This window comes from Dermacentor albipictus, chromosome 10, assembly GCF_038994185.2.
Source record: "Dermacentor albipictus isolate Rhodes 1998 colony chromosome 10, USDA_Dalb.pri_finalv2, whole genome shotgun sequence".
In the NCBI taxonomy this organism is placed as follows: domain Eukaryota; kingdom Metazoa; phylum Arthropoda; class Arachnida; order Ixodida; family Ixodidae; genus Dermacentor; species Dermacentor albipictus.
In genome coordinates, this window is record NC_091830.1 from 42,173,919 (window position 1) to 42,194,116 (window position 20,198).

At 44.5% G+C, this 20,198-nt stretch overlaps 1 protein-coding gene across 1 annotated transcript; it reads left to right on the plus strand.

Annotated features, from left to right (window-relative positions):
• Positions 1-348: 348 nt before the first annotated feature.
• On the plus strand, positions 349-19,942 carry LOC135907400 (rab-like protein 2A). Its single transcript, XM_065439089.1, has 8 exons — positions 349-699; positions 9,728-9,757; positions 9,874-9,953; positions 10,334-10,413; positions 13,793-13,904; positions 16,656-16,753; positions 17,470-17,553; positions 19,694-19,942. Exons 1-8 carry the CDS (start codon positions 581-583, stop codon positions 19,766-19,768), a joined length of 678 nt encoding a protein of 225 aa, XP_065295161.1. The 5' UTR covers positions 349-580; the 3' UTR covers positions 19,769-19,942.
• Positions 19,943-20,198: the final 256 nt, after the last annotated feature.

Genomic DNA, 20,198 nt, shown 5'->3' on the forward strand with positions numbered 1-20,198 from the left:
CATCCATACACATACACTAGTCGCCCACGCATTCAACAGAATCGCATGCATGCACAATTACACAAGTACACACAGACAAAGAGAGCACAATGTACCCGTATGCTGCTGTACCGGTCTGTGAAATGTTCTTTAAGACAAAGCCACAGATATAATTTCAGCAGCTGGAGTTCTCCTGTCATGTCGTAAACACCAGACCTATTATCAATTACACACTTTTCAACACGCATTGTTGTTCTAAACAGGTAGAATTTCGCGCTCTGCATTCCCGGGCAATGCCATTCGCGTGTCAAGCCCTTGTCACACTCCCCAGGTGTCGCCGCCTGGCGCGCCGCCAGTACCACCCGATCCCGCGCTCAGGACGTTGCCATAGCGCCCGTCGATCGGGACACCTGGCGTCACGCCCCACTGCCCGCCGTCCATGCGGTCCTAGATTTTTTGGTTTCCATCGCGGCGTCTCTACACCGGCCGTGCTGCGTTATTCGCTGTTCATCATTGATTGTTTGCGGGGCGCTCGCGCAGCGCGGGCCACGGCCTCGGTAGTCGTCTTCGTGGCAGTTGACGCGCATGCCAATCTCGGAAAATGGCCGGCGGAGCGATGGAAGCTGGCGGCACCGAGGAGGGCTTGGAGCACGGCGCGGAGGACGGACACGTGAAACTCAAGGTGATCTGCCTGGGCGACAGTGCGGTGGGGAAATCAAAGTGAGTCCTTCTACAATGCAAAGTTTGTTCTTGCGTGACTTATGCGGAAATGCGAGCACTTGTCGCGTTGACACGTTAGACGTGTAGACGCCCATGGAACGCAGTGTACGTTTTTGAAGTACGAGGACCTGCTAAAAGCTGGGGCACTTTTCAGCAGAAGATGTGACAAATTGTAGGAGGAAAACATTGGTCACGTGTGCCGAACAACGTGTACTTTGGAAGTGATTCAGCAATGCTGTTCTGAAGAAATTAGCATCTGTCTGTTTTCTTCCTACTAATATGTCTGTTCATTTGTTCGGTTTTGCACTTTTAGCCAAATTTATAGCTACCTCTGGAAATTCGCTTAGTAAAAATGGAAACCGTAATTATTTACATATCTTGTTACTTGGATCAACTTGGCGTCCTCTGCAGATTATACATGTTCATCCCTACTGACCACCCTTTTAATGTATTATGAATCAGCAGCGTGAGGCGCAGCTAGTGCCTGGTTCAAGTGCAAACTGATCGTCATCTACATCTTAGAGAGGCTGTTTTTCAATATTATCTAGAACAATGAAGGGATAGCACAACATCGAAGCTATATTTCTGGATAATAAATAAAAAATGCTTACAAGGAAATGTGCGCTAAATCAACAAAAGGGCCAGAGGGGGACAAGCACACAAACACTAGACATCGAGTGCTAACTGCCCCGTGCTGTGTACCGTGCTTGTGTGCGCGCTCCAGTCTGGTCCTTTTGTTGCTTTGCGCACACACTCGAATGCGTTTACCAACTAGCCCACTGCCAAAATTTTTCTTCAGAAATACTTACTCCCCAAACTATATAATGAAATTGCTAATAGCCTACAAAGAATGAAATTCAGCTAAATAAGGACATCTGCAATTAGATGTGTAATTGTATGTGTAATTTTGTGGTACGAGTATGTTTTGAAAATTTGTGCACTTACGTCGAAGGTTAGCATCAAGATATCTTATAGAATTTTCGAATTATAGAGTCATATTTTAATTTATAAAGATACATTACGTTCTCTTTTACCAATTAGGCAGATACATTCTTCATACCCTTTATGCGGTGGTGAAACAACCTCTTCACCGAGTTTCTAAAACACTCAGGCGGAATATGTGGACTGAAAAGGGGAAACTTACCAAAGATTAACGTATATAGGTAACGAAAAGTAGGTAATAAATATTTGTGATTTTTTTAGGCAAATGAAGCGTTGTCATTTTTGTACCTTTCATTTTGCGAACATGCCTCTCACGCAGAGACATAAAGCGTTTTGATCCGTGCAGCACAGCTTCTCAAAAAGTGGCTCGATCTCGAGTTTCATAGCGATGTTCAATGCATGAAGCCAAATTGACTGTTTTTAACGGTTACATTCTAGTGACTGCGTGAAGTGTAAGCTAGTGCATCAAGGGTTCGGTGACAAAGCGATACTGAAGAGAAAATGATCGTGATCTGCATTACTAAGTTGGATTTTAACAATATTGAAAAAGCCATTCTTAGCGATAGAGGAGGCGTTTTTGTCCATGAAAAGAGGCAAAAATGAGTAACTAGTGGCGACACCACTTCTGGTTGTCCGCACAAGCTAGCCATGATGCCATAGATTTAGACGGCATCTGCTCGCGCCTAAATTTTTTATCGTTTATTATGAAGTAAATCTCCTTCTAAGCAAACCAAAGATTGCACTAAGCAAGCTTCAAGAACTTTACTGAGCCAAAAGGACAAAAATATCAACAAATACTCCGATGTCCATGATCTCACATTGACTTGCTGGCTGAAGCCCTGCGGCAAGAAATTTGAAAATAAAATTGACTTCAACCTTCGGTTTCTTTTCCGATGATGAATGCGCAAGCGTTAACATTTACCTAAATAAAGTTTTCAAAGAAATGTTCATTACTCTATGCTGATTAGGTGTTGGTTTTTAGTGTCTCGTTGGTATAGTTGCTACAGCGCTTTTCAACTTCGTACTGCATACAAATGTTATCCCACTTGATCGATATACTTAGCCAGCACTAGCAACTTCTAAGACGCGTCCTTATAAAATGGACCTGCCCTTGATAACTATATTATACTTTTATTCTCAAAATTATTATGCTAATATTTATAGGTATCGTTTCGGGACTATGCGAAACACGCTGAAATGCCGTGAAATAAGCTAACTACTATAGTTATATGATATGCGGCAAACATATCTAATTTCCTAAAATAGGTGAGGCAGTGAAGGTTTCGAACTCTCTAAGAAACGCAGCCTTATCGTAAATTATGCTGCCCTTTCGTACAGCGCACCTGAAAAATTGTGTTTGCCCAAACAACAACAAAAAAGATCAGTATTCGGTGCCTGAGTATTCTGGTCAATTCCGTAGACGATCAGACAGGTGCCAGACAGGGCTTGCGTGACTCGGCGCCCAAACGTTATTGTTTATTCGCCTCCCCGGAAATTGCGCTCTGTTCCTTTTTCCATAAAGTCGATAATGGCGCGGCGATTGGCTTATTGCCTTCGATCAGGTCGCGTCGTTTCAGCACGTCCTGCAATGTTGGTTGGCGATTTATTGCATTGATTCTTGGGTGCTTTTGCAAATTTATTCATTTATTTAGGTGTTCATTTAAATATACCATTTATTTATTTACTTACTTACTTACTTATTTATTTATTTATTTATTTATTTATTTAATGGGTTATTCATGTTTTGGGAAGCCAACCTCAGCCACAGAAAGTGTTTTTTTTATTACAAGAGATCTTGTTTCATTACTTACTTACTTGAACTGCAAAAGGATTGTTTGTGGCGCGCAGCAGCTGTTAGAACACAGTATTTGCTTTCTTCGCGGCGCCAACAAAGGTCACATCTTACGGTGATACAATAGGTTGTTCTCGTTTGCATGTGCATATAATAAATATTATAATTGCTTATATGTGGGGTGCTATGTTAGATGTTGAAACCTGGCCAGCAGCAGTAATCTGTAAAGATTCTTCTTTCTCTCTCCCCTATCTCCCGCTTTTCTTCATCCGGCGTGTCATGTAGGCTCCTCACACAGTGGCATACAAACCATTAAAAGACTCGGTAGGAATAGAAATCGGGAGTATTGTGGTTTTCGGTACCATATGAGAAAACGAAATTATTGCAGGAGTCATGTCTCACGACCAAGACAATACAAAATATATTAAGTTCAGCCACATTACAGCGTCATAATTCACAATGTATAGGTTGATTGCCACGAGACCTACGAAGTTTAGGACAATTCTATGGCTCCGCAGAGGATACACTGCGCATTGGCGGTAACGCAAGCCTCACGCAAACGCACCATATATATTTTTCTCACTCTAATTGTTGTGCAGGTCTTGCGAATGCGTCGTTAAGTGCACATTCAGTCGTTGCGGTTACTATTCAGTATCACTTTTCATTTCCAGAAGCAAAGGAGAAGTATTACAATTTCGGATAATAACTTTATTGTGACCCATTGAGCTATTTTATTAACAGCAGGACCAAGACGGCAGCACCTTTCTTCCGGTCAAGGCAGTACATTTCTTGGGCAGTGAGATGACGTTTTTTTTTTTTCGAACGCTAGGTTAAAGACGGGTGTGAAGATTAGAACATTCGCCATGCTCACTTACGTACCTTGAGCCGATAAAAGACGCCTGAAAGGTACACATAAACAAGTAAACTAAAAAGCAAATTTATCTCGCGCAGGTTAAGAGATGACGAAGCGAGGAGTACAAAACAAAGCAAAGCTTAACGCGGCGCGTTAAGCTCGGGGCTAAGGCAAGCAAGGCAAACCGACATGAACTTTCTGAGCGCGTGTCATCCCAACACTATAAACATGGCGAGCCGGTGGGTAACAAATTGTTGCTTTCGCTGGTGGGAAACGAAGGCACTGGTTACAATTTTCTTGCGGCTGGGCCGTCAATGGGCCGCCATGTCCAGCGATGCAATTTGATCCGTAACGTCATGCTACCTTGCCGGACGGCCATATAATCTAATGGGGACGCTCACGGGTAAGCTGCGGTGATTTTTATATCATCGCTCTAGTCATGCCGCGCTTGGCAATGGAAATTTCGGTCCAAGAAGCACGATGTAATAAAGCAGAGTGCGCAGACCTGCTGTCTGGGCGGCGCTCGCTTAGCCCAGCGTGGAGTTGTGGAGGGGAAAGAGATAAGAAGAAGGCAGGGAGGTTAACCAGAATCACGTCCGGTTGGCTACCCTACACCGGGGGAATGGGAAAGGGGGAAAACAATGATAACAGGGAGAGAGAGGAGGGAAGGAAAGAAGGAAATTGCAGTCAGTTCGCTGACGTGTGTGCAGATTCTAAACTCATTGCTACCAAAGTTTTTTTTCTTTTCAACGTATTCTGCTTTTATATACATTTTTTTTCTTTATACCGATTACCGAGCCGCCGTTACAAAGGAGGTGAGAGCTTGCGCAGGTATAACAGGCTTCAGAGACCGAGCGTGACGTGGCGTCGCGGCGATGTTCCTCTGCTCCATACAGGCGCGCACGTGGCGTGGCATCGCAGTTAATGAAAAGTTAAGTGCCATTTCAGTTCTACAGACCACCACCGCCGGCTTTTTCACTCAGGACCATTTCATGTCCTGGCTTCAAAAAGAGACGGCACAGCACAACTATTGCTTAGCATCCGCAGACGAAAGGCTTCACAGAACGCTTCAACCATAGGCTTGGCTACATGCTTGCCGGCCACAAAAATTGGGACGCTACTCTGCCCTTCGCAACCTACGCCTACAATAGCGCCCCTCGGAGCACCACTGGCTTTTCACTCTTTTCCTTATTCTACGACCCGCACCCGTCGCACACAATCCACACAATACTTCCGTACAAGCCGCATGCATCTGAGTGTGCACCTGTTTTTTTTTTGTTTTTTTGTCACAGCCAGACATGCCGAAGGGTGTCCCGATCTTGCGTGGGCCTTTACTAAAAAGGACTAAGAGCGCCTGAAGAGCGTTCGCGGTGACACCACTTCGGCGCCCACGTTTCTACCCGGAGCGCTTGTGTGGCTCTCGTTCCCTTCTACTGCATCTGGGCTCTCGTCGAAAGTACGGCTCAAGTTTGAAGGCGCCTACCGCGTCTTCAAACGCACATCGCCGGTCAACTACTGGATCGAGCTCGTTGAACCAACTTCGGACACGCGCCGTCACGGACGAGATATAAAATTAAATTAAATGATGGGGTTTTACGTGCCAAAACCACTTTCTGATTATGAGGCACGCCGTAGTGGAGGACTCCGGAAATTTCGACCACCTGGGGTTCTTTAACGTGCGCCTAAATCTAAGTACACCGGTGTTTTCGTATGTCGCCCCCATTGAAATGCGGCAGCCGTGGCCGAGATTCAATCCCGCGACCTCGTGCTCAGCAGCCCAACACCCTAGCCACAGAGCAACTACGGCGGGTGCGGACGAGGTATAGTCAACATCGACCGCCTCAAGACCTACTATGACCCACACATAATGACAAGCTGTTAGGTCACCGGGTGGCTCCCTTTTCGCTCCAGAGGCTAAGTGTAGAGAAGGATTGGAACGATATAGTGGATCGTCCTCTCCAGCGCTTTTGCTCATAAATGCCGCTCGTGCTGAGAGTGCGTGCCTGCGCTAACGGTTGGTCCCAAACGCTGGTGACTAATTACGCCTTTGGGAAGGAAACATTAGTTGCATACAGATTTGGGTACCCCCAGCGACATGATCAACACATGACGAACAGTTATTTCGAAGCCATATTCAACAACTTTTACAAAGTAATGTGGATTAACAAGGACACTTGGCAGCTTATTTAACATTCATGATTGTATTCGAAAAAGAAGTATATAATTAAGTTAATGTGCAGCCTTATCCAAACACACTAAAATTGTGCTATGTAAAGGTCTTCATCAATGTCAGTTTAGCTGTTGCACGTGTGGTGTAAGAATTTCCAAGGACATTTTTTTTTCTTGTCGAGTGCAAGGGCTCTTTCCAATATTGCAGGCAATATTTGACTTTCTGACGTGATAGTTAGTTGCGTTGGAACTTTCTCACCTCCCTACTCACTACCAGGATGTTGTCTTTAAAATTCTCAAATGTTTAATCGCTGTCCGGTATTTATATAACATTTGTAACACTGAGTGAGAAGAGCAGCTACCTCCAGGACTTACCCGCCCGAACTTCAAGGTGCACTTCAATCTGCAGACAAGGACTCACAACTATGGGCCGTCCAGCAGGCCCGGGGTGCGCTCGAATAGCACAAGCCACCTGACCCACTACAAACGGGCCAAACTGTGCAAGTGCAGAGTAGGATATAACCCCGGGTCGACGCTTGGCCAGTGTCACGACGCGTTAAACCGTCGTTTGCCGGCACTTTATTAAAGTTATCTCTATCCTATCCTAAGCGCTCGACCAGCACCGAAAGTATGGCTCCCATTTATTCCTCTCAACAACTTCTGCCCCTCATGCTTCGCATCATCACATTTAATCATCCGCATGTCGGAGCCAAATTCATGGATCGGAGGTTCTGCCTTGCTGAAAGGACGCGTGTTTTTCGTTTGTCAAGGCGGTTGATGTTTTCAGTGACAGCTCTTTCCTCACGCAATATTCACAGATCATGTACTGTCGTAAATTTTACATATATTCGATCTTTATTCGCGTGCGTGAGACACAAGGAATTGAGTGAAAGGTCAGGCACAAGGGAGTTGTCAAGTTTGAGTTGGCGCTGGCAATCAGCAAGTTGCTTCGCCGCCAAAAGGAAGTAACACGTTCGGTGAACGAGTCTCACTCTGTCGCGCTGCATAACGATCGGCTCTATATCAGGTTGTTCGAGTGGCGTGGCGAAGACAAACGGCTGCGATGATCACGCACTCCTGGACCTGCTTTGCGTGAATCGGTGCGGTGAATCATTGCAACACTCACGCTGCTCGTTTTTTTTTTTCTGTGCCGTCGTCGAGTTAAGCAAGCCTTGCGGAATATCGACCGTAGACACGCTTATTTCGCCAGAGCACGGAATACGAATGGTGTGTGAGTATAAATGGAGTAAACAGGGTCAATCAATCCGGAACTTCAGAACTTCCCTGGCGTTTTTCTTCCTTCAAAACTTACACCTAACATTCTAAAGCAGGCGCACTTCGTTGCAAGTTAACCAGATTGTTTCTGCGATTGGGGGTCTCATCGCGTAATAACTACGAAGCTGCCGTTTCGAAACAGACTAGGAGCATTAATACACTACGTTACAATACGTGAGCCTTCCTGCATCAGAATTCCTTTCGTTGCACGAAATTCAAGGCGATGCGTGATAACTTTTGCAAATATCAAAATAATTGACAAGAATCATGCATAGCTACGAAAGTGCCCATATCCTAAGACCAACTTCTCGCGAAGGCCACCCAGGGTGACAAGAGAACAGCACAACAAGAAAGGAGCTTTGTGATTGCCAACAAGACCGTCTAGCGCAGGCGAAGGGTGCTTTCTTGTGTTCTATACGTTAGAAGAACGGATTACCATCAGCGGAGATTTCCATAATGTGGCGTAGTGATTTTTAGCTTCAACAAGCTTCCATCTTGCCCGTTTTCCAGGACCAATCACTGATATCTTTGTGAAGGTATTACGACGTTTAATTACAAAAATATCCTTGCTTCATAGAAACTATTTTTGACAATGGCTTTATGACTCATTCCTGGCAACGGGTCTGCATTCAGATTTGGCTTTTTGGTATCAGCCAACTCTGACCTAATAATTTTGCGGAAACCAGCAATGTGGAGAGAATTAATTATTAAAGGGAAAATAAAACAGGAACGCAATCGTAGCAATTGCTACGATTGCTACAACTCAAAGCAAAGGCAAAAGTTTGATGTGATAGTTTTGCAGGAGCTCGAAAGATTCCTTAGACTTGTTGATAAGTTCGACTTTGCTGCTCCACCGGCTAACCACATAGTTGGCTCAGATGGGAGAGCGGCTGCCTCAGAAAGGCGGTGGTCCCAGGTGTGAGTATCGGACCAGGGCGAATTTTTCTTCAACCGCGGGGCTTTTCTTACGAGGAACCTGTATGGGTTTTCTTTGTAGCAATTCCTACAATTGGGTGGATCTCTCATTTTCCCTTTATTAATTACGTACCAGCACTGCCAAGCCACCGAATACTAGCGCACCACGCATTGAGCGCTTGAAAATATTTTGAAGTTCTTACAAGGCGTTGACCATGAGTGATGGAATAGGCAAAAAAATAACCTGGAAGCTCATGCAACCAGCACACGTCCTTCATTTTCGTGAGCCCTACAGAATAGCACTGAGCACACTTATTTTGCTGTTCATCAGCGGGGACTTCCTTTTATTGAGATAGCAGTTATGCGGGTGCCTGTGATCATTCGTATCGTTGCAACTACCACGCTGCTCCAAGTGAGACGACTCACGCACAGCCCTACATTGCCGTGCCCACCGAGTCCACTCTGCCCGCGCACCTAGTGTAGGAGGTCACGTGGTCGGCTTTCAGTGCAAGCGCAATCACGCCAAGTTGACGGCGATGGTCAGTTGTCAGGCGAGAAGGCTGGTACTTTGGCGCATGCATGTTCTTGCGCGCGTGCAGCTTCGGCAGTCACGTGATGTTCTCAGTTTCGAAGGTGCAGAGCCGTAAAATGATGAAGAGACTTGCAGCACGCAACGTTCACATCTGTAAAAGCAGGTGGCCTTCCCCGACACTTCTCGTGAAGGAAGTGGGATGACCGTTGATGCTATCGCCTATCGACTGAATGATTCGCTGTTGTGATGAAAAGTCGTATTTCAGGAAGGTTTCCCGGAAGCGTACGTCGAATGATAATAGTAATGCCTCATTCCTTTAGCATAAACATAAATTTATTACACGTAATAACACGTGTTATTAATAATTGATTTTAATATCGTAGTACTAAGGGGTAACTGTGGGTCACGTTCATCCTGATTGCGCTCAAAGATTCGTTATTTTGCCACTACATCTCTCGTTCACGTTAGTAACTTCGCACTCTTACTAATTTCATAATAATCTCAATGATGCTGAGCTGTGTAATCTTCCTTTTTTTTCTGTGCTACGCAGGCTCGTGGAACGGTTTCTACTGGACGCTTAGTATCCTTTTGGGCAAACATTGCCGGAGTCGCAATCATTTCCCCCAGTGTGGCCAATGAACGCAAACATTTCTTTTTTCATCCTTAACCTTGATATCCCAACGCTTGTGTTTTCAGCAAACCTCATCAAGTTTCTACCTACGCATTAACGCTTTTACGGCACAAGACCAAGGTTGATGGTGAACCAGTTATAGTTGGTAAGTGCCGCTATAACTTTTTATAGCGGCATAGCTTTATAGCTTTTTTTAAATTTAAATTGAACATAAGTGCCCTCGAGGCATTGGTTGTATAGCGCACGAAAAACAAAGCGCCATTTAACTTTTCAGTGACATTTAACATATCTAACATACCAGTGACTTATCAGTGACATTCTGTCGCTTCTTCCCAAAGTAGCCCCAGCTGTGTGTTCACGCGTGAGATACGTAATTGTTACGAAAATAGTTGTGTTTAAGGCATACGGGGTGCGTGTTTCAAGACCATTGAACGCAGCTGCACGTACCTTCCTTGTCCTAGCAGGAAATAGTTGGCAGCGCCATCTTTCTGGACAATCGAAACAAAACCCCGCACGCTGTTCCAGATTTCTGGGATACTGCCGGCCAAGAAAGGTTCAAGACGCTTCACCCTTCCTACTACCACCAGGCAGACGCTTGTATTCTGGTAAGGTTGCGTTTGCTTATTTCAGTTGATATCTACACTGAGCATATACGGTGATGCATTTTATAATGCGAAACGTATCCTTGCAGCATACAGAAAACACACTCTCGCATGAGCAGCAGAAATAAAAAAAGGTCTGTGAATGCATTTTAGAATGAACAAAGAGGGTGTTATTTTTCTTGTTTGTCTTAGATATGCGTGAGAACACTCATCAGCCACCACAGCATGCAAATAGACATACGTATAGCAGTACTTTTGATAGGATAAAGGAACGCAGCAGTGATCCTGTCAAGATATTATTTATTTATTTATTTATTTATTTATTTATTTATTTATTTATTTAGTTAGTTAGTTAGTTTTCTACTCTCAATAGCTGAAACGCGTTACAGATAGGAGGGGCAAAAAAGGAATATATCTATTTGTGGCTAAAGTTTAGTTTTGAGGTCAACTGATAGTAACCATGCCGGCAGGGAGGTGGTTACAGCAATTTTCTTGGTGTGAACGAGTTATCGCCGTGCAATATAAGGAAATTAACATTCAGGCGATAATTCATCCGAGCTGACAGGCAAGATGGCTGCAGTGTCCTCCTTGTCGGGCCCCAATAATAACAACATTTGCGTTTTCTTTTTAAATGCCACGTCCGTTTCAGTGCGCCACTCAATTGTCCTTCTGGCGCTATGCTCGGCTTAAAAGCTTAATGAAGAGAGGGCGTCGACAAACTGCCTCTCATGGACCCAAGGCCTGAAGGCCAACCGACTATTTAGCCCGCAAATTCACAAGCCACAGGTCATTACATGGAGCGCAACTAGCTTAATAACTGACAATTATATTTGATTATGATGAATGACGAAACGTGAGTTGAGACATCCGCCTAAGCAGGCACTGATAAAAAAGTGGCTAACTCGTCACCTATGTGTTAAACTTGGTTATTCAAAACACTTATAAATGTCGCCTGCTAATCATGACGGTGTTAGTACGAGTGAATTTCTCGCAGCACTCTTGATAGTACTGGAGGAAAAATGAATATACAGCGCTTTCAAAGGAGAAACGCGATTTTTTTCACAAGCAAAATAAAACCAATACGGTGGCTGGATTGTACCCGACATCAGATAATCTAAATTTTCCTGAAGGAGATAAAAAAGTTAAACTCACTTGTCTAATATAACTGTCTAAGATCTATTTTTTCTCTCAAATGTTTCGGTAGTAGCCCCTCCTCTAAATTATATGCCCTAGTACAATCATTTCGTTCAGGGTTTATGAAAAAATATTGTTACCTGGTAGTGACGGCCAAGGACACAGTAATAAAACTGTGAATCGTGAAACTAATCTTACTGGGCAAACCTCTTCCCAGGAAAACAGGCTACACTCAAAGCACAAAGAAAGAGGCGAACACAGTTGGAAATCGTAGAAAATCTGATCAGCCTGTCAAGCGCGTCGGCTTTTACACTTGAGTCATCCAAGGTTTCCCAGTAATCGCTGGTGCCCGCGTGTTTTCCGGATAGTGCTACACAATTCGCGTCGCGCATACATGCAATCACATGACACATAGTTCAGTGACAGCAGACAGCGGACAGAACCATCGGTAACATTCGGGAAACTTCCGATACATAGAGGCGCGTCCTGCGCTGAGCGTTGAAGTTTAGCATTTATTGGCCGGTGAAAAACGGTCACCGGCGAAAATCAACAAGTACGCGCGTTCAGGCTAGATGTCCCTCTGTTTTAAGCCTGATTCACCCAACCATCATCTCTCCTTTTCCATCAACCTCCCAGTACCAGTTTCTCTCGGGAGAAAAAGTTTTCTCACCTGCTTCTCACCAAGAACACAATGCTAGCTTGGCCAATCTGAACACAACCTTGGCCGATTTTTCAAAGTCGACGGCGTCTCGTTCTTGTGGAAAAAGAGGCGAAAAAATGCTCTCCTTTGGCGGAAACTGGCAGCGTGGTGGTGGCGGTATGGGACAGATCAGGGCTATGTGAATGGCGTTAGCCTCGATTGCATTTCTTCCCTCTCTTCGCTACCAGTGCTACCATTTGCGTGACCTTTTTTTCTAAAGCCAAGAACTGCTCAGCGAAAAGTGGTGAGGCATTAAAGGCGTGCGCATTTTTCCCTTCAGAAACGGGGACGCCATATGTCACCAGATGCAGTGGTCCAAAAAAAAAATCAAAAATGGCTGCGTACGTTCTTTCACACCTTCCTCTTCAACACCCGTGTTCGAATGCGCGGACACTTTTTCGCAAGCCAAGTACGTCTCACAGAAATGTCCCAAGGCTTTCAAATCGCGGCGATTTATTAGCCTGCGTCAAGGTTTACCCTGATTCCGCAGGAGAGCTGCGTATGCCCACATAGGCGGTATTTAAGACAAGATGGCGGCAAGCAGCTCACAAGATGTTTTAACAGTTTATGTCAACATTTGTGGACACACCTTGTGCTCCAATTTTGTTTTTATGTCGGTTCTTTTTTTTATTTTACACTGAAACAGTGTGAAAAAATTCTGTCTAAAGCAGTTGCTGTTTTTCGCCACATTTTTATTCGGCAATGAAGAAGTTATACTATATTAGTCGTGTATATTAAAACACAAATATTAACAGAAATATTGTGCGAAGCCAATGGAAATGATTTTACATGCAAGTGCATTACCGAACGCTTCAAGAGACCTATGCAATTTACCAAAAGAAAAGAGATTGCTCTCGAAGGCGCAAATTCATTGCAATGAGGAGATTGAGGTAGTGCTTATTGTGTCATTGTGTAATTCCATAGAGAACAGAGCCGCTAAGCAGTACATCTGTAGCAGTAGTACAGCTCTGTATACATACAGGTCAATGCGACGTGTATGTGTTGTCTCCAGCGGAGCGAATGCCAGTGTCGAAGGCGACTGCTATTTTCTTTGACCGCAGCCACCACAGGCCAGTTGTAGAAGAGACGGGCTGTGCTTGCTGAGCACCCGAGCGCAATACTCATACATCGGCAATTCTCAAAGCTCTCGGCGACGCGCCACTTCACTCGGTTGAGCGACAGCACGTCCCCTTTACATCGGCACTTTTATATCACAGTCCGACTATTACACAAATTGGGGACAGAGCCAAGAAAGCTATGCGCTATTAATACGTCTATCAATGTACTATAGGTGTAAGGAATGTCAATGATTCGTATTGCGGCTATGCCTAATGAAGATTTGTTAAGGAGCTTTAGCTTATAAGCACGCAAGAAGCTATCGTTGCCCTTGTGTCTCTTTGGTATAGGAAAATTCAAGCAGGCCATAGGGTACTTGGTTACGTAATCTGCTTAAGACCCTTATATACTCCCGTATTAGTCATATATGAGACCCTTATATACTCCCATCTTATATGCTCTAACATATGCGCCCCTCATATTACTCCACAGGTATTCGACGTCACGAGGAAGATCACGTACAAGAACCTCTCCAACTGGCACAAGGAGCTTAGGGAGAACAGGCCAGCAATACCTTGTCTTTGTGTCGCCAACAAAATCGATGGTGAGCACTTCTTCATTGCGTTCTCCACATGAAACCAGACTGGAAAACCCGTTACAGATGATCATCTGTCCAGTCTGGGACCGCAGAATAGTTCAGGCTATTTGACGCATAAGTTTTTCTTGTTAAATGTTCCAGCGGGCATTAAACCGACCTCTGAAATATGATAATTAGCTTTTTTTTGTTAGCCAGGATGAAGTACTTCAGGACGCAGATGAAAATCACTGCCAAAATGACAGATTCGTATAAACACCGGGTACATATTACTTACTAACTACTTAAAATAATCTTGGCTCTTATTTCCAGAGCAGTGCGCAAGTTGAGTTTTTTTTGCTCATTCAAAGTTGGGCGGAGCCTCATATCAACAGCACTCGGCGTTGCACACCTCAAGCAATCGGAGATAACGTGCCGCATTCTCCGATGAACAATTTCGGAAATACGTTTACTCGCGGTGCTGCGTCCAGCATGACACACCTGACTACAGGGGCGGGTGTGGTGCCCATTAGCTCAGTCATTGAGCTTCCACTGATTCCTGATTATGATGCACACCGTAGTGGGGGACTCCGAAAGTTTGGACCACCTGGGGTCCCCATCGAGAGAGAGAGAGAGATAAAACTTTATTGTGTCCTTGATGGGGTTAAGGGGTGGCGGGGGTCGGGAGACTAACCCCCAATCCACCCCTTCCTCAGACGGCGGCCAGTTCTTGCTTTCTGGCGGCGTCTTCGGCCATCCGGACGGCCCAGAGCTGCTCCTCTGGGTCTAAGCTGAGCAGCAATGTCTCCCACTGCTCGGCCGTACTAATGATGCGTGTGTTAGTGCGGGAGGTGTTGGTGGGTGAGGCTTTGGGGCATTGCCAAATAATATGATTGAGGTCGGCGCGGGCTTTGCACGCTTTGCAGAGTGGTGAGTATGCGTCGGGGTACATGCGGTTGTAAAGCACGGGGTTCGGAAAAGTTCGTGTCTGAAGGAGTCGCCAAGTGGTGGATTGAGACTTAGTCAGTGATTTGTGTGCTGGGGGGTAGCGTAACCGCTCTCTGCGGTAGTGCAGTAGAATTTCTCCGAACGTGACCATTCGGTCCCGCGCGTGACCGCGATGCAGAACAGAGGGCTGGTCGGGATCGAAAAGCCATCGTTACAGAATAGAAAGAATAGAAAATAGAAATAGAAGTCAGAGAACAGAAAGAGCCGTCGTCACACATAGGTACCAACCTATTCTCAAGCACAGTTAATAAAAAAACGCAGACAATTTTTATCCGAGTCATTAATGGAGGGCGCATAGTCAGAGACACTGAGAACGAACGTAGGATTTCTGGCCACTGAAGGGGCCACGAAAATGACGGAGCTACGGCAGGTGCACTTCTCATTGCAGAATTGTTTGTTGCGTCCTTTGTAAAATTAAGAACACACTGACTGTTATTCCCATTCTTTCACAAATTATCATTGGCTGTCGATAAGCTTGTGTAAGAGGCACTGCGTTCTTCAGAGACACGAAAATGAGACTGATAGGATAGCCCATTCGTTAATTTATTTATTTTGGGTTCATCACTACGACGGGAAAAACTAAGATTTTATTGTTTACTCAGTAATGCCCTCGGTCCCCGCAACATGCAAATTAGTCGCCGGCTTTCAAAGCAAATCCAAGAGTTAGCCAGTTGGCGCGCGCATCATGAGGCAAGCAAAAATAGTTTCCTCGCTATTATTAAACGCGAAGCGTCAAACATTTCGTCAGCCATGATAAAGAGCCTTCAACAAAGTTATGGGGCGCAAGAATGCGCAGCGCTTAGAAGTGAAATCTAGCCACATAAAGTAAACAGTAAGTTCTGTTTACCCCGATAATTATGTCCATGTTTCTTCTACTTTTTTTGCCTCCACTTGACAGAACTGCAAAAACCTACTCGCGGATTGAAATATTTACACCGTCATTGAAATGGATATACAGATTGATGCCGCGAAGAACTAGTAATGAAATGTCGTATGAACTTTAGCGCATGCAATATTACCTTCCGCGTGAATACCTCTGCAAAGCGCTTTCAAAATGAGCGCCTATTCAAAACTTTTTCAAGCTTTGACAAGGGCTTTAGTCGGCATGATTATTAATTAATACAAATCAAACTAGGTATAAAAAGGCGGTGCTTTTAGAAATCAGCAATAATTGATAGGGAATACTGTCACTTCACTTCATTTTGATCGTCTAATCATGAAGCATACATTCGTATTTAGGTGAAAACGTTGAGGCTTTCTCCGTGCAAGAAGTGAAGCAGTGGCTTGTACAGCACATTGTCGATGACCCAAGGCCACTATCAACCGTCTCTGTGAACTTTCGCTTAATTACACGAGCGGACAGCTATAGTTAACAAATACAAGTGATGAGCGAGGTTTGAACAGTGTATGTCCACCACATGTTTTTATATGAACAATGCCTTCTGGGGACAATGTAAGGCATCTCTAGGACAAGATGCTTTGATAATTTTTTTAATTTTTTTTAATTACCTAACGGCTACATCAGAGCGTGAACTTAGCACAAAGCGCAAATAACGAAATCTGGCAGTCGAGCACGAAAGCCGGACTCAAGTTGTTTTTAATGAGAGAAAACTACAAATTAATAATGTGCGTAATTCAGCCCGGCCAGCCAAACTCTGTACAATTATGCCAATGTATTTTAATATGAAATCAGATAGTGAATATTTAGTGTAATCTTTCACCACGCAACAGTATAAGGCACACTATCATATCCCAATGTTTGTCCCCTTACAGCTGATAGTACTGTGGTGCAAAAGAGTTTCAACTTCGGCAAGAAAAACGGCATGCCTTTCTACTTTGTATCCGCGTCTGATGGCACCAACGTAGTAAAGGTGAGCTCAACACCCTCCGGAAACGTCTAAGTATTATCCAATTTTGTTGCTTTTTACTCATTCGACGCGATCATTATTGCTCATTTGACACGGCGTCTTTAAAAGTCCTCTCAATGGGCCCTATACGAAATTTTCGTTAAACAATAATATATAAGTATTACAGCGCCTTCTGAAGAGCATTTTATGAATAATTCTTCAAAGGTCGTGTCGATAGCGGATGCTTAGTAGAAATACAATTAAATCACCAAGAGAGAGTTAACGCTTTATGCAGGAAGTGATGTGTGGCGAGATTACGACATTAGGAAACTAGCTACCCTCCCCACCCTAGTCGTGCACTACCATTGGTCTTGCACACTCCGCAAGCGACACTCTTTTTTTTCGTTCCCTAAACAGTCCTCACGACGCGTGCTTGCACTGTACGACCAAACCTGATGAAGCCTCATTTAAATACTTTGTCATGTGTCTGACAAGCAGGAAAGCAAGCATAAATAATTTACCAAGAATGCTTTACAAGATATCGTAGTAAAACACAAATCGATCCACCACTGCTCCATATCGCACTGTTTGTAGTGGAGCTTTTTAACTGCGGCCATTTTCTAACACTTAGTTTCTTACGTCCTATGGATGTTCGTTCATCATTTCTATTAGATCCTCCTTCCCTGTTCATGCATTCCAATCGTCAGCCCTATAATAAAGTGCTTATTATTTTTCTCTAGATGTTTCGAGATGCCATCTCGGCAGCCTACAGGTACCGAAAGGACCCGACAGATTTCATCGACCAAGTACTGCAAGAATTGGAGGTATGGGAATCGGAATTCATACTCTCAAAAAATTGGCTGCGGCTTAACTCAATTAACCCTGGATATGCAAGGCAAAAGCTTTGTTTAGCCTGGTGAAGTCTTGGTTTCACTTTGTTAATTTTTTATTTAGCTGTAATTATTACACTTAGGTAACCATCATCATTGAGCCAGGTATGACGGCTGTGCATAGGTCGCTGATTAGACACGACTGTGATTAGGCTTGGGTAGACACGCATCGTTGGACCGTGCGACGCCTGTTGTGCCACAGGGACAGCGCAAGTTAGACCTGCAAAGATACTCCGCGAACATGTGCAGCGTCGAAGCCCAAACGGACCGTGCGCGAACGCGGTCGCTACTTTGATCTCGACGGTGCGACGCATGTTGCATTCCGGACCCTTTCCAGTGAAGCAGTTCGCCGGACGACATCCGCCGTGTGGTCAGATGCCACTAGGCGACGACGGCGCAAAGCCTCCCGCTCCCGCGCAACGCTCAGAGACGACGGCCCGGCCTCCCTCTCAGCCATCGTCAAACTCGCACTGACTAGGCGAGCGCGGCGCTCCTCTAAACAGGCGCGCGGCAAGTCACATGGTCAGGTGGTGACAGCTGCGGAGAGCGCATGCTCCAAGCTTCCAGCAGCGGCGAAGCTCGCCGCGGCGAGTCACGTGATGCGTTGCCGAGGCAACGGCACAGCTGCGTTTAAATGAAGGTCAAAGTGCTGGCGACAGCGAAACTCAGCTCGACGTGGTTAGTGGACCTTTAGCTTTAAAACAGCAAATTAAAACCACATCGATGTCTGGTTATGGGAGGCGTAGTGTATTCCTGCGAAAAAGAAATAACTTAATTGTGTTGTGATGGTGACGAAGCAGAAACTCGGCATGGCATACCGTTTTTTTTTTATTGGGTCAATTGGTAGCCACAGAGCAAAACAACGTTCAAGTGAAGACTATGTTGCACCCTAACAGTCGGCCGTCGTCCAATTTTCTTGCACAGTTCCATTTGGTCGTGTATTTGTAAGTGCGTCGCCTTAAGTTTTAAGATAATCGATCATACTCGCATATAGTTTAGGGAGCGTAGTATAAGACTATTCAAGTCACGCGTGCCAGATAACGAAAGATGGCTGTCGAGCTGTGGACTTTGGGCACCGCTAGCAACCTTTAGGATGCACCAAGGAATTCTTGCACAAGACGGATGCAATTATAAATCAAAGAACCGTCACGAACAAAATTAAAGCTACTCATGCGTAGCAACACCCTGGAGTAGCTTTGACTTAAGTACTTGATGAGAGTTGTCCTTGCTGATATTTTAAGTCTCTAGGATGAAAATGAAGATGTAACTCACGCTTTACTCGTTGATGTTTATTTGTAAGCGTTATTTAAGTAAGATGCTACTTGACGTAAAGATGACCATGCTATACCACAGTGCTTTTGTTATAATGCCATGAAAATATACAAGTGCGATCGGCATTCTCAGTGAAAACGATTGAACTGCGCTACTTTTTTTTCTAGCAGCGTTCGTTTGCTTTAAGGACTACAATAATTGTCTCGGTTTGAGAAGCTTAGTGGGAGTGACAGAAGGTGGCGATTTGAGTAGTGGTATCTTTAGAGAAAGCAGGACTAGGCCGGCTAGGAGCAACATGGCCTTTTCACAGCGGGTACAAGGGGCGGATTAAGCTACTTAAGCATAAACGTTTGAGCTAAGATGACAGAAGTGACGCAAGTTGGTATGCGTTCCTCATGGAAGATTCTTGGCGCGAGAACGACACACGAAAGCAGCGAAATGCAGAGTAAAGGCATCGTTTTGTACACCATTTTCCACTGCTTTCTCACAGGATAACTTCGCTAACAAAATGCTAATCTTTGAAGTCTTGCAGCAAGCCATATAAAAGCCGGTTCAGAAGAAGCTACAGTGCTGTTCACCCTTAAAGGGTACGCAACTGGTGATTCGGTACTAACCAATGTTTAATTTAACACGAATTTTCTAGCAAAAGTTTATTACAGTTAAACGTTTACCTAGAATGTCACATATCCTTCAAATAACAAAAAAGGGTCCTGAAATGTTCGAGTAATCTTTAGTTGTTACCTGTAAGAGTGGCTGATGCTGTATTTCACAACGCTTGAACTCTTGTCGCTGATTATTACAGGGCTTCAGCAGTGAAGGCGAAACTGAGGACATGTCTTCAACTTCTGGCGGGAGCGCATCTGTGAAGCCTGTGTAAGACCAGACTAAGACGACGGTAGAATGAATGCTACGGAGTGTGCTGCCTTTGAGTATGCAATTGGCCGAACACTGTTTGAAACCGGGGTGCTGTGAAATATACACATATATATAACAATTCGCACAGTATTAAAGTGCAATTGTTTTAAAGAAAGTTTTTATAGGGAATGCTTACATGAACTAATATGTGTAAATAAAGCTAAAAAGTGTTAAATTTTCTCTCGTGTTATTGCCGGAAAGAATAAATCAGGAGTACATTTACAGTGCAGCTACACTAAGGCGAAGTGAATCAATTTTCGTACATTGTCTAACTAGGTTGCCTTTTACTACACACTTCCAACATTGCACTCCATTGCGTTAATTCATCGGTGCTAAAATAATTTACAGCGCCGTGGAGCATAACTTAATATCAGAAGAAAATTCGGTTTCGC

Coding starts and splice junctions, on each gene's coding strand:
- LOC135907400 (XM_065439089.1), top strand. CDS start 581: ATGGCCGGCGGAGCGATGGAAGCTGGCGGCACCGAGGAGGGCTTGGAG. Junction 700..9,727: donor AGTGCGGTGGGGAAATCAAA/GTGAGTCCTTCT, acceptor TGTGCTACGCAG/GCTCGTGGAACGGTTTCTAC. Junction 17,554..19,693: donor AAGTACTGCAAGAATTGGAG/GTATGGGAATCG, acceptor TGATTATTACAG/GGCTTCAGCAGTGAAGGCGA.